The 26,341-nt window shown below is 33.9% G+C and overlaps 1 protein-coding gene across 8 annotated transcripts in view; it reads left to right on the forward strand.

The window, feature by feature from the left end:
• Nucleotides 1-26,341, forward strand: part of MARK1 (microtubule affinity regulating kinase 1) — a 130,389-nt gene that overhangs the window by 31,893 nt on the left and 72,155 nt on the right. For all 8 annotated transcript variants that reach the window (XM_031937393.1, XM_031937396.1, XM_031937394.1 and 5 more), the window contains exons 2-3: nucleotides 15,822-16,025; nucleotides 17,849-17,902. In XM_031937393.1, coding sequence (XP_031793253.1) covers nucleotides 15,822-16,025; nucleotides 17,849-17,902 — 258 coding nt within the window. The remainder of the gene's footprint in view (nucleotides 1-15,821; nucleotides 16,026-17,848; nucleotides 17,903-26,341) is intronic.

A 26,341-nucleotide genomic window follows, 5' to 3' on the forward strand; every position in this document is an offset into this window, starting at 1 on the left:
TCAGATTGCTGTCTTGGGGAGGGAGTAGGTAAGGGAGAGAGGGAGAAAAAAAATTGGAATGCAAAATCTTACAAAGATGAATAATTATCTTTATGTGTATTTGGAAAAAATAAAATATTGTTGAGAAAAAATAATGAAAAAAATTTTTTTTGTCTTTTAATCTCTTGCACCAGTGAGAAACTTACACGAACTGATGCTAAATGAAGATGATCAACTGTGATAGACTTGGCTCTTTTCAACAGTGAGGTGATTCAAGGCAATTCCGATAGACTTGTAATAGTTAAAAAAAATTTTTTAATAATATCTTTTTTATTTTCAAAATGCATGCAAAGATAGTTTTTAACATTTACCATTGCAAAACCTTGTGTCCCAAATATTTTTTCCCCTCCCTTCCCTCCACCCCCTGGGCAACAAGTAATCCAATACAGGTTAAATATATGCAATTCTTTTATACATATTTCCACATTTATTATGCTGCACAGAAAAATAAGGTCAAAAATGGAAAACGAGCAAGCAAATATCAGCCAAAAAAGGTGAAAATAATATGTTTTGATCTACATTCAAACCCCAGTCTTTTCTGGATGCAGATGGCTCTCTCCATCACAAGTCTATTGGAATTGGACTGAATCACCTCACTGTTGAAAAAATAGCTAAGTCCCATCAGAATTGATCATCATATAATCTTATTGGTGCCATGTATAATGATCTTTTGGTTCTACCCAGTTCACTTGGCGTCAGATCATGTAAGTTTCTCCAGGCCTTTATGAAATCATCCTGCTAATTGTTTCTTATAGAACAATAATATTCCATAACATTCACATACCATAACTTATTCAGCTCATCTCCAACTGATGGGCATCACTCAGTTTCCAATTTCTAGCCACTACAAAATGGGCTGCTACAAATATTTTTGCACACATGGGTCCCTTTTCTCCTTTAAGATCTCTTTGGGATACAGGCCCAATAGAAATGTGGGTGGATCAAAGGGTATGCATCATTTGATAGTCCTTTGGGCATAGTTCCAATTGCTCTCTAGAATGGCTGGATTAGTTCACAACTTCATCAACAATATATTAGTGTCCCAGTTTTCCCACGTTCCTTCCAACATTTATCATTCTTTTTCTCTTATTTTAACCAATCTGAGACATATATAATGGTACCTCAGAGTTGTCTTAATGTGCATTTCTCTAATCAGTAGTGATTTAGAGCATTTTTTTCACATGGCTAGAAATGATTTTAGTTTCTTCTGAGAATTGTTTGTTCATATCCTTTGGCCATTTATCAATTGAAGAATTGCTTCTATTATAAATTTGAATCAATTCTCTGTATATTTTAGAAATGGGGCCTTTATCAGAACCCTTGGATATAAAAAATTTTTCCTCAGTTTTCTGCTTCCCTTCTAATCTTGGCTGCATTGGTTTTGTTTATACAAAATCTTTTTAATATAATAAAAAGTATCCATTTTGCATTTCATAATGTTCTCTACTTCTTCTTAGGCCATAAATTGAAGGGAGCATTTATTGAGGGTTTACTATGTGTCTAGTGCTGTACTAAATTCTGGGCCAAATGGGGCAGATAGAAAGAAAGACCCTATCCTCAAAGCTTACATTCAAACAAAAAGCTCTATTCTAAAGGAGAAATTATACTACTATGATCAAAGCTGACTAGCAACAAAACAACTAGTTGTTGAGAGAGAATACTGGGAAAGCTATCTGTTCAGGGTCAAAACTGAGCCTAGAACAGGCAGATACCACAGAAGAGAGCGAGAGAAGCACACATGCTAAAATTAGAGGAGAGTGGGGATGAGAGAAAAATCACAAAATTTCAGTTGTAAAGGACTTCATTTACTCCTATTTGTGCATGAAGAAGAATCTCACTATACAGCATCCTCAACAAGTCATCTTCCAACCTTTGTAGCTCACTCTCTCCAATCTCCAGGAAATCCACTGCACTTTTAGTTGGTAATAATTGTTAGGAAATGTTTTTTTCTCACACCAAGCCTAAAGTTGTTTTCCCTCCCTTATTCTTAGCTCTTCTTCCTACACCAAGAAGAAAAAGAAAACTCAAATGTCTTTTCCACAAAGTAGATCTTCAGTGGCTATTTTTTGACCAACCTGCAATTACTTTTTGGTTTATTTACCCCTAAGCGTTTTGTTGAATGTAATTTTTATTGCATCATGATCTGAAAAGAATGCATTTACTATTTCTGACTTTCTGCATTTAATTTTGAGGTCTTCATGTCCTAATATATGGTCAATTTTTGTATAGGTTCCATGAACTACTGAGAAGAAAATGTACTCCTTTCTGTTTCCATTCAGTTTTCTCCAAAGATCTATCACACCTAACTTTTCTAATATTCTGTTTACCTTTTTAACTTCTTTCTTATTTGTTTTGTGGTTTGATTTATCCAATTCTCAGAGTGCAAGGTGGAGATCTTCCACTATTATAGTTTTGCTGTCTATTTCTTCTTGCAGCTCTCTTAATTTCTCCTTTAAGAATTTAGATGCTATACCACTTGATGCATATATATTTAGTATTGATATTGCTTCATTGTCTATGCTACTCTTTAGCAAGATCTATTCCTTCCTTATCTCTTTTAATTACATCCATTTTTGCTTTTGCTTGATCTGAGATAAGGATGGCTACTCCTGCTTTTTTTATTTCACCTGAAGCATAATAAATTCTGCTCCAGCCTTTTACCTTTACTCTGTATGTATCACCCTGCTTTAAGTGTGTTTCCTGTAAACAACATATTGTAGGATTCTGGCTTTTGATCCAGTCTGCTATCCATTTTCCACTTTATGGGAGAATTTATCCCATTCACATTTATGGTTAAAACTACTAATTCTGTATTTCCTGCCATCTTATTATCCCTGGATTCTTTTTCCAGGGCACTTTTTCCAGTGATGGGCACCACTTGCCTCAGGCAGCTCTCCTTCTTTAGAATCCCTCCCACCCCCTTTGAGTCCCTTCCCCTTTCTTTTACCTTTCCCTTATTTTTTCTGTATTCCCTTCTATTTAACCTACTCTTTTCCTTTCCCCTTTTCCTCTCCCACTTTTTAATGAGGTGAGAGAATTTTTTCTGTAAACCAAATATGTCTAATATTTTCTCTTTGAGCCCAATCTGATGAGAGTAAGATTCACACAATGTTCCTCCCCCTCCCTTAATTCTGTCAGATATGATAGGTTTCCTTTGTCTCTTCGTGGGATGTAATTTCCTTCTTTTTATCTCCCTTTTCCCCTTTTTCTGATAGAATACCCTTTCCATTTCTAATTCCCTTTTTTTTGTATTATAACAGTAAACACAATAGCACTCTTTATGTATGCCCTTAACAGAAATACAGTTCTCAAGAGTTCTTTTTATCTTTTATGTTTCTCATAAGTCCTATATTTGGAGGTCAATTTTTTTGTTTAGCTCTTGTTTTTTCATTAGGAATAAATGGAATTCACCTGTTTCATTGAATTTCCATTTTCCCTGGAAGAAAATACTCAGCTTAGCTGGGTCATTTATTCTTGGCTACATTCCAAGTTTTTTTGCCTTGTGGAATATCAGATTCCAGGCCCTTCAATCTTTTATTGTGAAAGCTGCTAGATTCTGAGTGATCCTTATTGTGGCTCCTCAGTATTTGAATTTTTTTTCTGGCTTCTTGTAATATTTTATCCTTAATCTGATAGTTCTGAAATTTAGCCACACTATTCCTTGGAATTTTTATTTTGGGGTCTCTTTCAGAAGGTGTTCAATGAATTCTTCCAGTGCCTATTTTATCTTCTGATTCTATTACATCTGGGCACTTCTCTTTGGTAATGTCCTGTAAAACAGTGTCTAGTCTCTTTTTTCATCATAATTTTCAGGAAGTCCAATAATCATCAGATTATTTCCTAGATCTATTTTCCAGATCTGTTGTTTTTCCAAGTAGATATTTAATTTTATTTTTCTAATTTTTCATTTTTTTTGGTTTTGTTTGACTGATTCTTGATGTCTCAATGAATCATTTCTATTTGTTCAGTTTTGATTTTTTAGTGAGTTATTTTCTTCATTAACTTTTTATACTTCTTTTTGTATATGTCCAATTGAGTTTTTAAATGAGTTGTTTTGCTCTATGGAACTTTTTTCCATTTCACTAATTTTTTTAAATGAATTATTTTCTTTTTCCAATTCAGAAATCCTACTTTCCTGGGAGTTCTTTATCTTTTCCAATTCACAAATTCTGTTTCCCTGGGAGTTCTTTACCTTTTCCAATTCACATTTCAGGAAGTTGTTTTCTTTTTCCACTTTATCAAATTTTTTTTAATGAGTTTATATGTCTTTTCTATACTCTCTTTCGGAGCTTCTCTTTCCTTTCCCCATTTTTCTTCTAGCTGTCTTTTAAGAGCTTTTATAATTTCTTCTAGGAGAGCTTTGTGTGATGGGGACCAGGCTATATCTTCTGAAGACTGTCTGCTATTAGTCTCCTCAGAGTTGAAAACTTGCTCTCTTTCTGTATAGAAGCTATTTATAATTAGTTATAGTCACTTTCCTTTTTTACTCATTTTTTTTTAAGTCCTTGGGGTCTGCCTTCAGGGCAAGGAGGTTCCCAAATTCCTCTACAGAACAGGGGCAGATGGACAGTAGTTGTCTTGTGAAGGTACTGCAAAGAGCGACCACGCTATGGAAGTGTGACTGCCCTGGGCAGAGGTGCGCCCTCCATCCCCCACCACCCTCAATGTGACTGCCCTGGGCAAAGCCCCACAGGCTGCGGAATGCAGCTGCACAGTTGTGCAGTTTCCATGCTGAATAACTCCCAGTGCTGGGTGGGTGTGACCTGGTCCTTTTAAACTCTGGCGTTTTAGGGTACACGCTACCTTTAGTGTTTGTGTAATTTCTCTGCTGATCTACTGCTTTGCAACCAAAGCAGAGAGCCAACCTGTGGTAGAGTCCTCCCTACAAATTCTCCACCTGGGGAGACCACCCTTGCCCCTAGTCAGTTCAGCGTGCTAGCCTTCCTGTGCTGGCCTCCTCCCACCCGATCAGGACAGACTTTTTCTGATGATCTTACAGATTATCTTCAGCTGGCAATTTGTGGTACTCCCAATATTCGTGGATTCTACCAGTCAAGCACTATTTCTGATGCTGAATTTGGTAATCACTAAGTGAGGGTAGAAGGGACCTCAGAATGAAGCCTGTGTCCTCTCCGCCATCTTGACTCCATGCCCCCCCCCTTTTATATAATATCTTTAACAAAGAAAATTATTACACAGTACATCATAATGAATGCTTAATAAATATTTATTTAAAGAAGTAATATCACTGGTGACATAGTACTGCATTCCAAAATATTGACTGTTGCCCTAACAGTAAGTCTAAGTGGTATACTGCTACAGAGGGAACAGAGTGTCCACAATTCTTAAGTGTAGACTCCTCGATTCCATGCTACAAATCTATGAAGTTCTTAAAAAATTTTTTTCTCCCAGTTAGTGCAGTCCAGCTTTCAGTTGGCTTTTTTTTTTTTAACTTGAAATAATATGCATTTTTGGAGACCACTACCACTGGCATAATTCTCTTAAGATTTTTCCCGTACTACTTCACACTGAGAACATAGACATTATCTGAAGCTCTTTAAGAAGAGGGATAATGTCTCACCTGGTATTTTTCCTTGCACTAACTTCAGTGATTTGAATGTGAAAGATATATGATAGTAATTATATGGGGTTAAAAGAAAATTTATTTTCAGTATATTCATTAGTTGAGGTATTTCATTATATAGACAATTCCCTATTTTAAATTAATTTACTTGTAAGCTTTTCTAGGTGAAAGATATATTTTGAATTTAAAATAATATAAATTATTAGACTCTCAGGCCAACATGTAAGAACATAAGTATCCCCTATTCTAATGCTTCATCACAACATTGGAAGTGAGCTTGAGTTTATCATGTTTGTGTCTATCATGTTAGAGTCCAAGTTTTTGTGGTATTCTTAAGATGAAGAAGAAAGATTTTTAATATGGTCTTGACAAATATTATTGGAAGCTGAATTTAGCTAAGTTTGGAGAGGGGCCAGGAGTTGGCTACCTATATGATGACTGTTTATTGCCCAAAATCACTCATGAAGATCATCAGCTGAACCACTGAAGGGTTGTGATCTCTATCAGTGAAAGCAGTACCTACAGTTTTTAAATCAGAAGTCTTTCAAGTATGGGAGCAAATACAGTACTAATTTTACTGTTTGGGTTTAGTCAAGCACCTTTTGAGGAACTAATGTACATAAAATCTGAGATGTTGCAGAGAGAAAGCTCAAACATTAATTTCTTTACCTTTAAAAAGAATATTTAACATTCCCTCCTAGCTATAAAAATCCATGATTTTTTTATTTCAAATGATCTTGGGGCCGCATGATTTTTCTATGGTCATTAACTTTGTTTTTATTTACTTTTTAAAATTTCAGTTATGAATAATTTATATGTATAATCATAATAATAGAATGCTTTAAATTTTATGTTTTCATTTTTCCTAGTCTGTGTAGGTAAACCATGGATGGCATTGAACTTGAGGTGTACAACTGGTAACATAGAACTTTAAATTGTTTTGCAAATCATTTTCATAATGTCAAATTAAATGTAATTTTGAAACTCAAAATCTTTATGACTATCACATGATTAGGTCATTGTGATAGCAAGCTATTTTTTTTATAAATAGGGCATATCTAATTCAAAGAGATTTTACAGGAGTCAGAGAGAATTGGATAACATGGTACATAATACTTTGTATTGACATCAAATTATTTCATTATCATTTTTATAAAGCTGATTGACAAATTTGCATATCCCAGTCTAATCTCACTCTTGAGTGCCATTCACACATCTCCAATTGGCAGGTAGACTACTATACCTAGATACCTCACTAACACTTGAAGTTCACTATCTCTAAAACTAATGAATTACTTGTCTTCCTCTATAAACTTGCCTTTCCTCCTAACTTCAATGATTTAAAATTCCATTTCCCTCAATTCCTAGATCTAAAAAAATTTTCAAATCTTATTGATTCTACCTTCTCCTTTCTATTCACTTTGTCAACAATCTAATTCCAGACTTTAGAATTTATTTATATTTGTACTATTGTGATAGCCTCTTCACTGATCTTTTGGTCTTATACAGACCAAAATAATTTTCTTCATGCCCATATCTTTTTTTTGTTCAGAAGTCTCTCATTGTCTTAAGGATAAAATTCAAATTTCTTAAACTGACATTTATGAGTTCCTATATCCTGGCCACATCCTGGTTTTTTAATGTTATTTCCTATTACTTCCTGCACATACTTCCCTGTTCCAACCACATTTGACTGCTTGTTATTCATTTCCTTCTGCATTATCTGTCTATTCATGCAGTTCATCCTTCATTTGGACCCAAGTCTTCTGGACTCTGAAACCTGACTATCTTCCCTCTGTAGATTTAGATTACTTATATTTAAATGCACATTCAGATACACACACACAGTGTATATGTATACAAATACCAATAGCATTTTCAAATGGGTCGTTCATTTATGCCTCACTTATATTCAATTGACTTGCAAATCAGAGATATCACCAGCCAAATGGCATTGCTCTTCAAGAATAAAAAACAAAAAACAATCTGTGAACAGGAAGGAATAAACTGTTCACCTTCTTCATTCTGGATATTATGCTTTTCCTAAATGCAGTTCAACTAATTTTTTTCCCCTGTCATATCATGCTGATTCTACCTGTCTGAAAGTGTGAGCCACTTAAAAGAAAATGGGGCAGAACAGAGTAAGTGTAAGAAATCAACCCCCTCCCCCCCTTTTCCCTTTTATTGTGGAAAGTATTACCATCCTCTCAGTCACAAAAGCTTAATATTTTGGCATCATTCTCAACTCCTCATTCATATTTACCCTACACACACACACACACACACACACACACACACGTACATATATACATACTATATATGTGTGTGTGTGTGTGTCACCAAGTCTTGTAATTTCCATTTTCACCATATCTCATATAGAGGCCATCCAAATTCAAGCCCTTATTACCTTCAAACCTGCCTCAAGATTTTCTGCCCTCCAATCTATCTTTCATTCACCTGCCAAAAGTATCTTCCTATAGCACAGGTCTGACCATACATGTTACTCTCCAATTCCAGTGACTTCCTATTACATTCAAAACCAGATATAAAATAATTTGCCTTATAAAGCCCTTCACAACCTGTCCCTTTTTTACCCTTCTAGTCTTTCTCCACTGTATTCCACACTTTATTCCTCCTTCCTCCATCTAGAATACTGCAATCCAGTGACACAGATCTTATTCTTCTTGGCATCAGACCTCCATCTACAACCTATTCCTGTCTTTTCATTTGTTTTCCCCATGCCTCCCTTTTCACTTTCCTTCTGCCTCCAGGAGTTTCTGTTTTCTTTCAATATTCAGTTCAAATCCCACTTTCTGAAGCTAGTTTTTCCCTGGCCTCCCTACTGCTAGTATCTTTTCACTGAAACCTGCTCTTTAATTATTTACCAGTTTATTTTAAATACATTGTATACGTCCATAATTTTATGCTTTCTCCCTTATTAAATTATAAGCTCCTTAAAGATAAAACTTATGTCTTCTTTGTATTCCCAGTTTCTAGGAGAGTGACTGGATGAAGAAAGTATTTATTAAGCGCTAGCTGCTCCATTCATAAATCTAGAGCAAAATGATAGTTTATCATTGGCATTTAGAGAAGGATTCCTGTTTTGAATAGGATAGCAGTATGGTGCAAGACAAAGCATACTATATTTGGAATCTGAGGATCTGGGTTTGAATGCAAACCAGACACTTAGTATCTTCTCTGTGTATCCCTGAGTAAGTCACTTCTTTTAGGGGCTTCAGTTTTCTCACCTATAAAAGGAAAAGCAGAACTATAACCAGCTCTAAATCTGTAGAACCTGTGAGGATCCTTCCAATCCTAAAAACAAATGATTCTATAAATCATTTGGAATGTTTTGTGTTACTAATTTCCATCTTATTTTTCCATCACAGTTTTAATGTTGTAGAAACAGAAGTAGAGGTGTCCTAGAAGAGAATGAATTAATTTGGAAAATTAAGTGAAAAGTAGTTAATAGTTTTTAAATAAGAATTTGAAGCTGTATTCCTACCACATATTATATATTATATTTGACTAAAGAAAATAAAAGGCAGACTATATATATATATATATATATATATATATATCATACTTGTAAACACACCCTGGAAATTCTAATGTTCCCATTTTATTACTTTTGTTACTTTATACTTCACAAAAAGACATTAAAAATCATAAACTCAACAAACAAAGAAGCAAAATGAGGAATGGAATACCAATAAAACAATTCCAAACTCTTTTCAATTTGATTTTTAATCGCATCAACTTTACCATAGTAATTTATTAAAAAAAACTATCTTCATTTCTGCAGTTCTAACTTAGAAAATTTATTTTCTATTTTTAAAAAAAAGGTCTCTGCTTGTGTGACCCTGGGCAAGTCACTTAACTCCAATTGCCTCAGCAAAAAAAATAAAAAAAATAAATTTAAAAAATCTGCTTAATTTTCTGTTAACTTTGTTTTATTCACTATGCATAACTTATTTTCTACTTGCAATATGTCATTTTTATAACATGTTGTATTACATTAACATAAAATGATAAGTCAGGATTCTGTAATTTTGGTCAATATAGATGAATTGATGTCTATTTAAACTCTATCTGAGGAGCAGCTAGGTGGTGCAGTAGATAGAGCACTAGCCCTGAAGTCAGGAGGAGCTGAATTCAAATCTGGCCTTAACACTTCCTAGCTGTGTGATCCTGGCAAGTCCCTTAACCCCAACTGTCTCAGCAAAAAACAAAAACAAAAATCTCAATCTGAGCCTTCAAACCCAGACAATGACCCAGTGAAGCTTGGATTGGGACTTGTTGTTGGCCAGTCTGTGAAAGGCAAATCAATTTGGGTTTAAGGCATAGTTCAATAACTATTTAAATCCCAGTGGGCTTTATCCAAGTCTGGTTTTCCAGTATTCTGTTTCAAGAGATCACAAATGAAACTACATGGAACAAGTGAGTTAATTAATTAGTCCCAGTTAAAAAAAAAAAAAAAAAAAGAATACACAAGCAGAGGAAAGGAAAAAATCTAGCCCATAAACCCCAATACAAGGTTTCAGCAATGAAAATATCTATTCCTGTGGGCAGAGCACCCACATATAAGAGTCAGATTTCCTATGTGGGCTGAGGGAGAGGGAGATATGGAGGAAGGGTGGGGGGAACATTGTCCAAATTCTCTAAGTAAGAAACTGATTACGACATCTGTAATAGTATATTCTTTTTTTTGAATCAAGTTCAAATTAAGTGAGAGATAATTTTTGTAAAATGTTTAGCCCACAATATCTGGCATTTAGTTGTTGTTCAATTGTATCTAACTCTTCGTGACCCCATGGTCCATAGCATACCATACTTCCCATGGGTTTTATTTATTTATTTGTTTTTTGGGAGGGGGGTCTGACTTCTTGCTTACCAGTAGATTAAGAGAAACAAAAATTAAGTGATTAGTTTAGGGTCACACATCTTGTAAATATGAACCTGGATTTGAACTCGGGTCTTCTAGGCTCAGAGTCTAACCTTTATGCACTTAGCTTCTTCATCTGAAATATAGTGGATGCTTGATAAATGTTTCTTACCTTTCCTCCCCCCACCCACACTTTAAGAAATGAGCTAGAATATATTGAGAAGATTGCAACCAGGATGATGAAAGTCTATAGAAGACTTAAAAACATTGGTTTAAGAAACTGGGAAAACTCATATATTAGGGAAGAGCTATCTGCTTAGAGGGGAAATAATAGAAATATCCTAGAGAGAATTCAATTTGTTCTGCTTAGCCCAGAAGGTTGTGCTTAATGGGTTAAAGTTACAGAAAAAGATTTAGATTTGATATAAGGAAAATCTGTCTAACACTTAGAGCTATCCAAAAATGGAAGAGGATATTCTACTCTATTTTAGAGATAAAACCCCTAACTAGAAACTGCTAATTTTCTTAGTCAATATAAATCTTCATCAGTTGCCACCTGACTTTTGTGTTTTCAGTGCTTTGATGTTTGCTAAGTACTATACATAATTATTTCATTCAGACATAATCCTCTATAGGTTTCATTCCCATTTTACTGGTGAAAACAAGGTTGAGAAAGATGCTGGGAAATAAATTTCAAGATTTGTATCTTGGTCTTCCTGACTTCCAACTCAGCACTATCCATAATAACCCAGGTCCTTATGCATTGATTTTCCGTAAGGACCACTTTATATAGATGGCAGTGGTGTTGAAGCAGATTGTGGTCCCTTTAAGAAACTAATCCTTTCAGACTGATTTATTCCTTTCTGATTCACAACCCCTCCTGACTGATGCATTATCAATTCAAGAAACTAGGACATTTGATTCACAAATCCTGATCAAAAGCACCCCTTTTGAATTCCAATAGGAAATCTGGCTTGTCCCAGCCCCCACAGGATCTGAGCCAACTTGGGCTCCCACAACCCCCATCAGATCTAAGCCAATTTGGGACTCCACCTACAGGCCCCTTTAGCTAAATCTCTCATTATAAAAGAGCCAAGCTGGAGTCATCTCTTTGCAGAGATTCCAAACATGCCAGCCTTACGCGTGACATATCAAGAGTCTCTGCCCACTGGAATAATATTTCCAGTGCCCTCTTCTCTTTACCTAACACCTTTTACTAACTAGACTTTAGCCCATAATAAAACTCCTTTATCAGTCTAGTTTTCAGGTCTGTAAATTCCTTTACAGGGGACTCTTGCACCACCACTAGACCTCATTTAACTCCCCACCCTTGCGCCGAATCCAGAGGGGTTGCAAGGGAGCTCTATTTGACTCCTTGTACTCCGAACCTGCCACTAGACCTCATTTTCATTTGGGTACCTCAAATCTAGACCTCATCAGTGTTGCTGTTTCTGATGATATCACTCTGGACTAAATTCATACATAACAAGGCAAAAAACAAAAGTAAATTCTGCAAAAATCAAAATTAGATTAAGTTTCTGTGGCGTACAAGGCAATGTAGAAATAAAAGACTGTTTTTCTAAGAAAATCAGGAAAGCCAAAATATCATCAATTTATAAGAGAGATTTAAAATGTTGTAATGCCAGAGAAACTGAGGCAAGATAGAGGTTAGAGAGTTTTTAATATTTTATTTAGATTTCTGAGAGAGAGAGATTTTCTGGGACCAAAGGATCCATTTTGGTCCCAGGGGGCTGACGTCTCAAAGCATTCAGCATTGAATGTGAGCTTCCAGAGATTCTTTATAGGAGGGAGAACAAAGACAAAAAGGGAGGTGGCAGAGTGAGCATCTGACATTCTGATAAATTGGGAAGGTCTGGAGTCATGATGTATAAGATAGGTCTTCCTCCTTATCTGGGATTAAACATTTATAGTTTATAACCTTAAAGTAGCCAGCCCTAAGTTATATCAGTTCTAATGGTAGTGGTGGGGGAGGGTTTGCAACTAGGGGGATTGAGGTAGAACAATATAGGGAAACTGAGGCAGGACAATTAGGAAAACTGAGTAGGACAATAAAAGGAAACTGGTGCAACAAAACTATGGAAACATGACTTTTTATTTTAGGCAAAAGAGTAGGAGGAAGGAAAAGTTTATTTTCATATGAAAGGAAAAGTTGACACATGTCAATTACTGTATGAATGACTCATTTGAACTGGTGTATATATATATATATATATATATATATATATATATATATATATATATATACACACACACACATATACATACACAAACACATATATATGTATGTATACATATACAAACTATATGTGTGTGTATCTGAATGTGCATTATATATAAGTAATCCAAATCTACAGAGGCAAGATTCTTTGGGCAGAGATCTTAGCCATTTTATGTCTCTAGCTTTCATGACAGTGCCCTTCAACTAGGTCTTTGGTTCATTGGAATAGAAGGGGAGATGGAAGAAGAGTGATAAAAGAATAAATATAACCCAGGATCCTTTGGGGCCTTCTGAAAAAAATTAATTAATTAAACATCTCATCAAAAGAATGAAAGAAGAAATTTCCTGTTTTATCCACTAAAGTAGATAATATAATTACCTATAATGAAGAGAAATAGCTGTTGAAATAACTAGACGTTGGAAACTAAAAAGCAGAAAAAGGGTTCATAGTAAAACCTACGACTTCAAATTTCTGCATACAGATGACCAAGGTTAAAGCATCAAGCAGTAGGAACTAGAGATACTAATATAGGGAGCCAAATATGACCTCAAAGGTAGCACTGAAAATTGGTGAAAGGAAACTTAACATAACTCTGAAAGGCGGCTAGAGTTTCCTCAAGAGAAACTGGGAAGTAGAGCAGCACTCTGTAATATTATGATATAAAACTGCTGTGGAGAAATCCGAGAAGAAGGAAGAAAAATTGTAGACAACATCTTGTTAACAATCAATGGAGAGAGGAATGGAAGTGATTTTGTCATTGGAGTATATTATAATCCACTTAGACAGGAAGAGAAATTATATGAGAAGTTTGGGAAATAGATCATAAATCTTTTACAGAGTGACTAGTTATTCACAAATTTTCTAGAATTCTTTCTCTGCCAAAAGCAGAACAGTTTGACTTGACTTATTAATAATTTACTCTTTCAAAAAGTGGAAGAACCAAATTGAAGGAAATTCTTTATTGGATTTGCTTTTCACTAACAGGGAAAAACTGGTTGCTAGAGTAAAAATAAGAAACATTTTGAAGACATTGAAGTGATCACTATACAATTTTTGTGATAGAGGAAAGGAAAACTGGACATCGTCTGACATTCTCCCAAAGCTGTTTTTGAAAAAAAAAAAAAAAAAAAAAAAAAAAGGACAAGTACTTAGGGGAAGTAACCTGAGAAGAGAGGGAGAGAAGGGAATTATTCCTTAGGAATTAAATTCTGGTGACACAAAAGGAAATAATGAGGAAGAAAAACACATTGTTTGAAGAGACCAATGTAGAGGCACAGAAAGCTTTCCAACCAATTTAGATTTTACAAAGATAGAAAAAGAAGATTGAAAACAAAGATAAATACTAGGGGACAAATATAAGACCCAGCACTGTTTAAAAAAAAAAAAAAGAAAGTTCAAAATAAACTCAGAGGTTACTGTGGAAAACTAAGAATAACAAAATGATATTTATGTGTTATATACACACAAACACACACACATACCATACACACATTGGGGGCCAGGGGAGTCTAGAACCATTGTCAGAGACAGATGGGGTAATATGTTCAAGAATTATTTATTAAGTGACTATTATGTGCCTATAACAAAACAGATAATTGGTGTAGAGAAAAGGAATAAACTGGAATGAAGAGGGGAAGTTAGGAATACTTCTGTTTTCCTAGACAAGGATAATAATCTTGTACTAGAAATAACAGTACAAAAATGATTAGTAAGGAGTTAATAACTTACCATCAATAAGGCAGTATTGAGAGCATTTAGTTATCCTTGATAAATTCAGATAGTATCTGACTTTTTAAAGTCACTGTTGATGATATATCTCACTAGAGAAGATCAAATATTACAATTTTCAATTGGAGGTTAGGGTAGATGATATGATGGTCAGAAAAGTGTCTTCTTTCTCAGAATAAAGTGATGTTCTATGACATAGGATTTGAGTTCTAGGTAAAAAGAATCATCTGGATAAACTCTCAAGTACCAAAAATGAAAGGTGATTTTGAGGGACATCTTTCTAAAATGACTATATAATTTTTCACCTTCCTAAGTAATAATAATAGCTAATAAGTATTCTGATGGTTTGCAAAATGTTGGTGGAATGAGAGCCAAAAGTGACACAACTAGCAAGCTTTGTGCTGAAGAAAGAATGTAATCTGAAAGCTCTTGAATGATTCTTTATTCTTATCTCGTTTATTTTGTTAGCTTCTAGATGCATCCCCTCTGAGGACTCAGAATTGAGTTCAAATTCTGCCTCTAATTCTTATATTCTGAGCAAATCATCTATCCTCTCTCCACACCATTTCTCTCATCTATAAAATGAAAGATCGAAAATTTCTGAGGCTCTGCCACTCTTAAGATTCTATCCACAGACAGCTTGAGGTTCTGTGCCCCACCCTGATTAAAAGTTTTATCCTCGTTGCCCAGATATATGGTTCAGTGTAGTGCACCAACTCTGAAGTCAGAAGATTTGAATTCAAATTCTGATTGATGCTTATGACCTATGTAATCATAGTTTCCTCCCTGTAAAATGAAGGTGTTTGGCACAATAGACTCTGAGGTGCTTTCTAGGATCTAGGATCCTCGTTGAAGTGGAGAACCAGAATCCATCGTCTAAGCAGGATGAGCACAGAAAGAAAGAAGTAGCTAAGATGCCTAATTTATGGGATGATCTAAAGAGCTTAGAGATCAATGCAAGGAAGAAAGAACTATAGATAGCTAAAGGCATTAAAGTGCTCAAACAGGAGAGATCAGGATACCAAACTAATAAACCTGAGGAACAAAGCTATAGGGATTTGAGTGCAGGATTTAGACAGGAGAGCCTGGAAATAGAAACCAGGAACCAGGGAGAGAGAATGTTTAGTGTCAGAATATATGACATTGCCAGAATGTCAGTTATGAGAATCAGAAACAAAAATGACCTTGATACTATGTCCTTGACCTCTTAAACATAAGATTTCTTTATATGTTACATGCTCAAGACAATAAAGTCTAAGTGTGGGCAAAACTGGGCCTATAGGAATGGTGCCATTTTTTTTTAATGTCATTAATTAACATAAAATTTTATAACTTTCTTTTTTAGCATACATCTGTTGATGGATACACTGAACCACACATCCAGCCTACCAAATCAAGTAGCCGACAAAACATACCACGGTGTAGAAATTCCATTACGTCTGCTACAGATGAACAGCCTCACATTGGAAATTATCGTTTGCTAAAAACAATAGGGAAGGGAAATTTTGCCAAAGTGAAATTGGCAAGACATGTTCTTACTGGTAGAGAGGTAAGTTTCAGTTTTAAGACTCTCTTAAAATTCCTTAGACCTTTTAATAAATTTCTTCAAAAAGCTGTCTTGTTGGGGGAAATATGAAAGCTACAAAATAGTCCACTCTTAATTATGTGAACTGATGAATATCATGGCTTTAAATTTGAACTTTTGATTCTGAGTGGGGAAGAGTAGGAAGTTCTTTTATATCATATCTACTTATAGTCCTTTGGGATCTGTATTTGCTCTTGTTGCTTGAACTTTTGTTAGACTTTACACCAGCTCCTGTTCATTCTTGTTGCTTAAAGCAACAATGCTTGCTTGACAATGCTTTCTCCTCCTTTTTGGGACAGGAGTACACCCTGAGTAATTTCCATCTATTAACTGTTGCTTAAGAAGCAGATTGCAGTTTTAAGTTCTGAATCTACTTTAATCTGTTAGAAACTGCTAGCCAGTCTTTATTTAAAATGAGCATACTTTTCCTATTTAATTTATAATTAGGTCTAAAATTTCTTATGAAATTATAAAAATCTGGAACAGCTAGTGGTGCAAAGAATAGAGCACTAGTCCTGAAGTCAGGAGGACCTGAGTTCAAATCTGGTCTTGGACACTTGACCCTGGGCAGGTCACTTGATTCTAATTGCCTCAGCAAAAACAAACAAACAAACAAAAACCGTGTGTGTGTGGGGTGTGTGTGTGTGTGTGTGTGTGTGTGTGTATACACATATATATGTATATGTGTATATATATATATATACATGTGTATATATATACATATAACTGAAATGTAAACTTTAATGTGTAAGGGTTAAAGAATAGATCATATTCATAATATTTTGAAGATTTTTCTAGAACATTGTTAAAAGCTTTACCTGTTAAAGGTTTAAATGATTTTTGTTTTTCTCTTTGCCTGTATTATGTTTTTCATCTTATTGATTTTATTGATGCTATTATGTAATCATGTCATACATAAATAAGCCTGTCATCCCAAATAACAACTTTGTTGAATTAATATTCAGAAACCTATTGAAGATTTAGAATCATGAAAATACTTGTTAGTCAGCAAGAACGTGGTCAGGCAGTAAGATTTAGGATGGTTTTAATCTAAAACACAGAAATTTAAAACTAAGTGTTATATTCCTTTGATTCCAATTGAAATGAATGAGGAATAGACAAACGTTAATTGCACATATACATTTACAAGTTATTAACAGATTAAAGGATAAAAATAATTTTGTACCTAGTTTTGAGGTTTCCAATCTTTTCATACATCAGAATTCCTTTCTAAAATAAAATATTTTGCATTTTCCCACAATGATAATTGTATTGTTAGTGTCCATTGGTTGATTAAAAAAACAATATGATGATAAAACATTAATAATGCTCTTAAATGAATATTTTTATATATCATAAATCACCCATATATACATTTAAAATATTTATAAATGTATGTGTGAGGCACTGTTTATTCTGTGGAAAACATTTTGCTAATTTAGTGAATTTAGCCAGTGGTATGTGAATTTCTTAAAGACCATTTCATTTTTACCTTTCATATACTCTTCACATAACACAGTACCTGGAACATAGTAAGTATCTAATAAAATTTTTAATTTTGCATATTTTTGATGATAAAAATCAAAATAATGTTTGTTATGTATAGAAATTTCTAGACTTTTTTTGTAATAATAGAGGTCCACAGTATGAGAACAGCTAGTTCTCTAGACTAAGAAAGAAGTAACAGGTAGTCTTATTTTTGAAGACTTTTATGTGGTTAATGCATTTAACAAATAAGTATTTATTTTTAGAAGAGTCTTTAAAAATTGTATGATTTTCTTTTTCAGGTTGCAGTTAAAATAATAGATAAAACTCAGCTAAATCCCACCAGTCTACAAAAGGTAAATATTTATTTCAAAATGTCAGTAATAAGAATATTGTTTAAAGGCAGTATACTGTCTTCACTTCACAATCTCTGTTTCTTATTGAAGATGCTACTAAAATACATTAATTGTTTCAAAAAATGTATAAATATAATTTCTTTAAAATACAGTATGTTGAAACTGAATATAAGCCAACTCTAAATGTAAGCTACATCCTCAAAACAAGATGACTTTGAAAGGGGGAAAAGATAGTGTTTGCACTAATAATTATCCAAAATTGCTAATTAAAGATACTATGAAAGGTAAGACAGTTGAGGAGTGTGTGTGTGTGTGTGTGTGTTGTGTTTGCACTAATAATTATCCAAAATTGCTAATTAAAGATACTATGAAAGGTAAGACAGTTGAGGAGTGTGTGTGTGTAAGTAAAATATAAGTTGCTAGACCAATTGGCAGGTCCCTAGACCTCCACCTTCTGGAAAGTTGTTACCATCAGCAATTACACAAAAATAAATCTGGATGAAAAAAATACATATGAGATAGAGAAAGAGTAGATAAAAGCACAAGTTTATGCCATACTCAGTTTTTTAAAAGCCACATAGAAATGGAGGGAGAGTTTATTGGCTGTATTTACTTATGAGTTATTTATTAAATAATTATTAAAGATGTAGGATCATAGGATAAAAATATTAGAACTGAATTTAGATGTCATCCAGTACAACCTCTTCTTTTTATAGATGAAAAAATTGAGGCCCAGAGAAGGTAAGTAATTTGGCTAGAATTCATAGGTTGTGTGACATAACTAGAATTTGAAAGTAGGTCCTTAATAACCTAATTCATTAATTTTTATCTGCTGTTCAAATATCTGAATGATATGAAAGTATAGGCAAGGCTTTGTTATCTACTATGTTTTGAAATTGAAAAATTTTGACAAATATATAATTGAAAGTTAATTTTCATAGTTCTACAATCATTGCGGTCTTGATATGGTCAGCTATAGTCTATATACTGAAGCCAAGAAAACCTCTTAATTCTCTTTGAAGTACAACATATAATTAAAAGTTGGTAAAGACACAATGGGAAGAAATGTCCACTTAACGTTTTACTGTGAATTTTTTTGTAACCCAAAAACATTCTTAAACACAAAAACTACATTACTTCAAAACAAACATGCAATTTTGAAAGTAAAGTATTTGATGTTTATAGCAAAATTTTGCAGATAAAAGAAAAGTGTTCTTTCTTCAATTTTTAGCAGTCCTTGTCAGAATATATGACAAGAATAGGCTTTGAGCTTCTAAAGCAGAGAGAATTTTATCCTACATAAAGGAAATTACATAAATCAACAAGTACTTATCAAATTTTTGCAATGTGCCAAGCCCTGTTCTAGGCATTGGGTTTGCAAAACAAAAATAAAGCTATGCTTATACTTGCTTTCATAAAATTTACATTTTGTTGGGAAAGATGTGTTCAACTGCTTCCTTCTTTATTATAATTATTAGGCTAAAGAATTGTCTTGGAACTTGTCAGATATGGCAGTTTTTAGAGCTTTTCAGTTCTGTAAAATGCTCTATAGTTTCTGTGTTTTGTATTCTTTAAGACTGCAATTGATCTTACACACATTACTTTTAAATTGAGTATTCATACATCTGATATTACGTTAAATATAAAACTTCTGATCGATAAGAATGTGATCATTTTACTTTAGCCTTTCTTCTATGAAACTGAATATACACTCATTCCATAAGGAGGAACTTTAATCTTCTTGGATTATATGTTTTTCTTGATTTAAAAAAGAAGATTGCTTAGTTGAAGTAGACTGTGACTAAGAAAAAACTCAGAACGGTTGTAGCAGCAGAGTCATAATGTAGCAATTATCTGGGTATACATATTTGTTGGCTATCATCCTATCTTTACCTAAACATGTTCCTGAATAAGACTATATTCCCTAATTGTATCTGTGCACATTGCTGAAATATGTGAACACAAAGAAAGACATGAATTCTCATTGTCATCCTATATGTCTTGAGGGACTAAAAGCCAAAAAATTGTTTTTTTACAAGTGACTTCAGTTGGGAAAATTAAAATTTCTAATAAACATTAGAAAATATTTCTAGTTTATTTAAACACATATATCATTGTTTTCTCTTAAATTTCAAATAATAAAGGCATGGCCAAAAAAAAAAAATGAAAAAAAGGAAAAAAGGAAAGTCCACTTGGACATTGGACGTTGGTTCTGTTTTTTTTTTTTTTTTTTTTTTTTAAGTATCTGTTTACTACTTGTTTTTTTGGTAGATGTTCTTTATGAAGGGTGATAGGCTAATCACCTCATTCTTATCATCAGTTTATGAAATAGTGATGCCAAGGAATTCAGAAGTAGCTTCTTTTCTTCTTGCTCTGGCCTCAGTTTTTGCTCTCTTGCTGTACTGCCACTTCATGGCTTTTGCCAGCTCTAGGTGCTTTGATCAAGGTGGTTGACTTCCAACCAGGGACTCACAAGTGCCATGACCTCTACTAACTGTCCCTGTTATAGTTGAACTCTATGGCCCATCCATTTTGTGGCTTTTTCTGTTATTTATGAAGACAAAAATTGAAGTCTACATGATAATTATTGCTAATCCGAACAGCCTCAGACTGGCTTTTGTTTTTATTTTTTTGAGGTAATTAGGATTAAGAGTGACTTGCCCAGGGTCACACAGCTAGTAAGTAAGTGTCTGAGGGCCAGATTTCAATTCAGGTCCTCTTGACTCAGGACTAGTGTTCTATCCATTGTACCACCCTGCTGCCCCTACTGGTAGCAAGGAAAAGTTTTTCTGTTACAGCAGTTTCAGTAGGCATACACATCTTTCTTTCTTTTTTAAAAATTATTTACTTATTTTTAACATTGATATTTTAGAATGTTGTTTCAAATTTTCTCTCTCCTGTCCCTCTCCCTCTCTTGCCTATTGAGAAGGCAAACAATATGATACTCATTATGTATGTGAAGTCATGCAAAATATTTCTATATTAGTAATATTACAAAAACAACAAGAAGACAAGAAATGTTGAGAAAGTAGGTTCACCAGTTCTCTTTCTGGAGGTGAATAGAATTTTTTATCGCGAGTCCTTTGAAGTTAACTTGGGTCATTGTCTTGATCAGAATAACTAAGTCGTTGACAATTGATCATTTTATTCTACTGATGTTATTGTGTGTAAATATTCTGGTTTTACTTACTTTACTTTGAAACAGTTCATAAACTCCCTAGGTTTTTCTGAAACCTTCCTGCTAATCCTTTCTTTTAACACAATTACATTCCAAAAGTATCTTCCTTTGCTATTTTTATTGATTCCCTTGACATTCTTGACCTTTTACTTAAGAGATTTTCGAATAAATGAATGAATGAAATTTGCATTTCAACTGAGCTATAAAGGACTAAGAACTCATGTTTTATAGTCAGGGAGTTGGAAAACATTAGATTACTTCAAGAAGCAATTTAGGGGTAAAATTTGCTAGATAACTGTTGGTTTCCCTTTTTTCTTTGTCCATGGATTATTCTCTACCTTTAACCAGCTATCTCAAAAGCATCAGTTTGTCAACAAGAGCAAGTGGAAAGAGAGTGAAGTCATGTTAGTCCAGCTTTTTATCAGTGCTGTTAGAACTGTGTAGGGCGGGTGCTACATTCCCTTACCCAGATTGACCACTCAGAGGCATCTTCAGATACAAACAGAAAGCATTTATGAGGTCCTCTGCAAAGAGAGGCCCAAACCCGCCAGCAGAGCAGACCCAGAGTCTCTTAGCTCCTATCTCCCAGCATTGTGCCTGGCCCTGGTGAATCTGGTTAAATAACAAAAGACTTGAGTTCATTGGATGGACTGAAAGGGAAGTAACCATTGACCAGTGCTTTCTACTTACTGTGGTTCGTGTAACTTCCTGAAGCTTAGACTTTTTCTGCCTTTTTTCTGCCCTACAGACCTCTAGGAATAGGGATCACATGACTTCCGGAAACTCAGGCCTGCATTCTGACCCACTCCATGGCACTCGGTCCCATTCAGTACATAGTTTAAAATGGGAGTGAGTCAGTAGCCGAGTCTTTGTGAAGCAAGGACGCTATTCATGAGCATTTGTGATGCCAGAGAAACTGAGGCAAGATGGCGATTAAAGAGTTTTTAATATTTTATTTGAAAGGGAGAGATTTACTGGGACCGAATGGATTCATGGTTTGGTCCTAGAGCTGAACGAGACTAATGTCTCCAAGAATCCAGCATCCAGCAGCCAGCGAGAGTTCTCAATGACATGTATGCATGGGGCTCCAAGCTTCCAGGGCGTAGATGGAGGTGGGGCGGAGTCAGAGCACTGAGAGCAGGAACAGACTCTCCAGTTCTAACAGGGTGGGGGGAAGCACTGGACATTGTGATGAGTTGGGATCAAGAATAATGACAGAATGGGAGGAGGCACCGGACAGTCTGATAATTAGGGAAGGTCTGGGGTCATGATGTCTAAGATAGAAGATCTTTCTCCTTAGATGGATCATGATGATTAGGAGGGAGGAGTGGTGTTGCAAGATTCAGCAGAACAATTAGGAACTGAGGCAGAACAATTCAGGGAAACTAAGGCAGGAAAATTGAGGGGGTCTTTGCATTTTTATTTTTATGCCTCTTTTTAACCCTCTCCTTTTGAAGTAATGAGAGTACCTCCTATCACTGGAGAAGCACAGAAGCTAAATAGAAATCCTTCACTTCTATAAAAGTTACTTGCATTTTAAAATAATCCTCATAGTCAGCTTTTTGCCTTAGTGAATTTGCAGTCTGTTGATGCATTGTCAGAATATTGTTATAAATTTGCCAGGGACAGTCTTAAGTTGATGGAAACTTAGGAAGTTGTGTTTCTTATTTTTGTCCTTTGGTAATTGCCAACTAGTCCTGGTATACTTTGTACTTTTAAGATAGGGTCATAAACATTTATAACAAAGCATGAAATTCTTTCCTCAGCTAAAAATAACTAATTGATAAAAGTTATTAAACTGAATGCCTAATTACAACATTTAAGTGATATTTTTCAGATGAAGCATGAAATCATGTTAACATTTAAAGTGAATGACAAACAAAACAGATATTAACTTAGTTATTAATAAGACTTGGTATGTAAATAGAAAAAAATTCTTGTTTCTCTTTAATTATGTATGAGGTGAAGGTAATAATCTGTTAGCCACTTGAATATTTAAGACAATCTATTACACTATAAAAAACTTTTAAGTTCTTTCATTAACTTCTGAATAGCTTTAGTTAGGCCTTCCCAAGAGACTTCTACCAAATGTTCCATCTTTTTCCCTTTTTTTTTTTTTTCCTGAAATAATCACTCTGTTTCCCTGATCCCTTTAGATGGAAATATAATCTAAATAAGTATTCAGGTATAGTTGAGAAGTAGAAGGAAGTAGAGAACTTCTGTTCTTAAGAGTGGATTATTTGGGGCTAAAGGAATGAGCCCATCTTTACCTAGCTTCTACCTTCTTTTCTTAAAAGATGAAATAATACCCTACTATCCCTGCAAATAAGAGGTCCTTGAGCTTCAATCAAGAGTAATATTAGAAAAATTAGAAACAATCTTTTGAAACATTACAATATATGAAAATACAACAGGATTTCTGTCAATAAGGAGACCCAAATTTGTTATTTCAAATTGATTATCATTCTATAAAGTTATGTAGCAGCTAGCTAGTATCTTGCAGATCTTTGGAAATCTGCAAGTGAGTTATTCTTAGATTCAGAGTGGATTCTGGGATACCAGATGGGCTATTGTTTGGAATAAATGGTAGGTTTTAAAATTATAGAAGTATACTAAAGCCAAGATTCATTAATGGATTTCCTTTTCCATGAAAAACGTTTAAAGTATTTTTTAAGCCTCAATTCATTAGGAATGTATAAATTAAATAAAATATTATTAGTCATGATTCCCATATTCTTTTTAGATTGCTATTGGGGCAAAATAGTTATGGAAAAATAATTTGATTATCTGAAAGTGCAAAATTAATAGTTTTAATGTTCTAAAATGATTTTTTTTTAAATTGTTCTAGGAAGTTTTGTATTCAGCTTTAAAAAGTTTGTTTTAAAAACATCATGCCTAATGCTATTGGGGCAAAATAGTTATGGAAAAATAATTTGATTATCTGAAAGTGCAAAATTAATAGTTTTAATGTTCTAAAATGATTTTTTTTTTAAATTGTTCTAGGAAGTTTTGTATTCAGCTTTAAAAAGTTTGTTTTAAAAACATCATGCCTAGAAATTAGCATGTTGATTGGTTATTTACTTTCAGCTTTTTTAATAGTTTATAAAGTCTACAAATTTTAAAAATGCTATAGCATGTTTTAATACTTATTATATGTGATTCAGAAGGGAAAATTATTTGGTTAAAATGTCTTAGTTTTTTTGTGATATTTTGATATTTCCAAGGATAGTTACTTTTCATTAGTATAAAACCACGATTTTTTTTTTCTTTGCATTTTAGAAAAAAGCCTTATGAGGAGAACAAATAGCTTTCAATAACATTCACTGAATTAGTAACTGAATAGTAATATTTGCTTAATAAAACACTTCCCTTATCTTGGTATATTATCCATAAAATTTTTTCATTCACAAAACTGCATAGATTTAAGATGATAGTAAATTATTATAGAATTTTTATAAGTGTCTGTATTTTCTAGATTATATGAAATATATTTCTAGATTTAGATCATGAAAATATAAATATTTGCATGTGCTTTAACCCATTTTATATGTTCAGCATGAAAAACAAAGCACATCTGTGGTGGTGTTTTTTTTCTCATTTTGAACTCTAGAACATTATTATTAATTATAAGAGACTTTATTCTACAAATGTCTTTTTTTAAGATTAGTTTTTTTTTAAAGTTTAGTTCTTTAGTTTTTGTTTTTGGAATTTGCAGGCAAATACTAGTTTCATTTGGAATCCAATAAATTGGATGAATTCTATTACAGGCTACGCCACTGATAATGTAAACAGTATCATAGAGAAAATGTTCTTCCTCAAAATACAAGTCTGAAGTCAATAAGCAATCTATTGTGTTTCATATGTGCCAGGCTCTGTGCTGGATACAAATAAAAATAAGAAAACATTCTTGGGTTTATTGAAGACTCTTCTAAGTGTGGGAAAGGCTAAAGCATTTTTTTTTTAATTTATAAAATAAGGATGGAACTAGTAGAGAGAAGGTAAAAATTAGGGAGAGAGGGAATAATTGAGTTTACAGTATGCTGAAGAAGGTGGGGAGAATTGGGATTGAGCATTAATAGAAGGATTGATTTTGGCAAGAAGGAAGGATACCTCTTTTTTAGAAACTGGGGAAAGAGAACAGATTGGAAGATGAAGTTAAGCATTTTTTAATGAAGATAATTGGACAAGAGGCAACTTGGGACTAGATGCCTTCAGTTTTCTTAGTAAAATAAAATGAAATCCTATTTGGTCATCTCACCAATAATATAGTAGACTCAACATTTTATTCATTTTCCACTAATTCTTAAATCTTCTTAAAAGAGGAATTCTACATCAGTGGTAGAAAAATTGCTTCTGAATTCCCAGGAAAAGAAAAGAAGAAACCAATGAATCTAATTATTATTTAACACTGGAGCACTGTCATTATTAAGGCACTTAATAATCATTTCCCCTTCCAACTTTACCCCCTCAGGCAAGGTAAACATACAAATCCTTTGGATTCTTGGAACCCAGTGATTTCTCTCTCAGAAACTTTGCTGATACTCTTCCACTTTTTGTCTTTCCTCAACTATTGTAACATGCTGGACAGATTGCTTCTGCCTAGTCATATAAAGAATATGTTTGTGTGTAAGGGGTAGGGGAAGCTGGCTTTTCTTCTACCCAGGCAGCCCCTGATTAGGAAATCTCTAAGTGCAGAGACTTTACTAAGAATATCCATATACCCTCTTCTAAGCCTGTAAAATATGGTAGTTTTAGGCCAACTAGAAAAGCAAAACCAGAAGCAGAACTATGGCCATGCTAGTCCTGATAGAAAGGAGGCTGAAATCTAGATGGAGATTTTTCCCTCAGAAGTTACTGGGAACAGAGATCAAGACTAGTGGAAAGAAATTATCCCTAAAAGGAAGAAGACTGAAGAAAAATTGCAGGCTACATCTCATAAAAAGGAGAAGAATCAAAAAAGTGAGGAAATATGAAGAGAAAAAGCTAAAATTACCAAAGATTTTAAGAGGAAGAAAGTTCAAATTAAAAACCTAGAGCACAAGCAGATAAATCAATAGAGACAATGCCAAAATTAGAAAGAAAATTGGATGATTATTAAAACATAAAAGTGGTTATAAAGTTCTCTAAATATCATCAACCAAAGAAAATTAAAGCAATGTCTGATGAACAACAAAACCCTAAATAGATATATAATACACAGTAGTAAATGATTATAGTGAACTTGTGTTTGAAAAATGTAAAGATTTGAGCTTTTGAGACTA

This window comes from Sarcophilus harrisii, chromosome 4 (genome assembly GCF_902635505.1).
Source record: "Sarcophilus harrisii chromosome 4, mSarHar1.11, whole genome shotgun sequence".
Taxonomy (NCBI): Eukaryota; Metazoa; Chordata; class Mammalia; order Dasyuromorphia; family Dasyuridae; genus Sarcophilus; species Sarcophilus harrisii.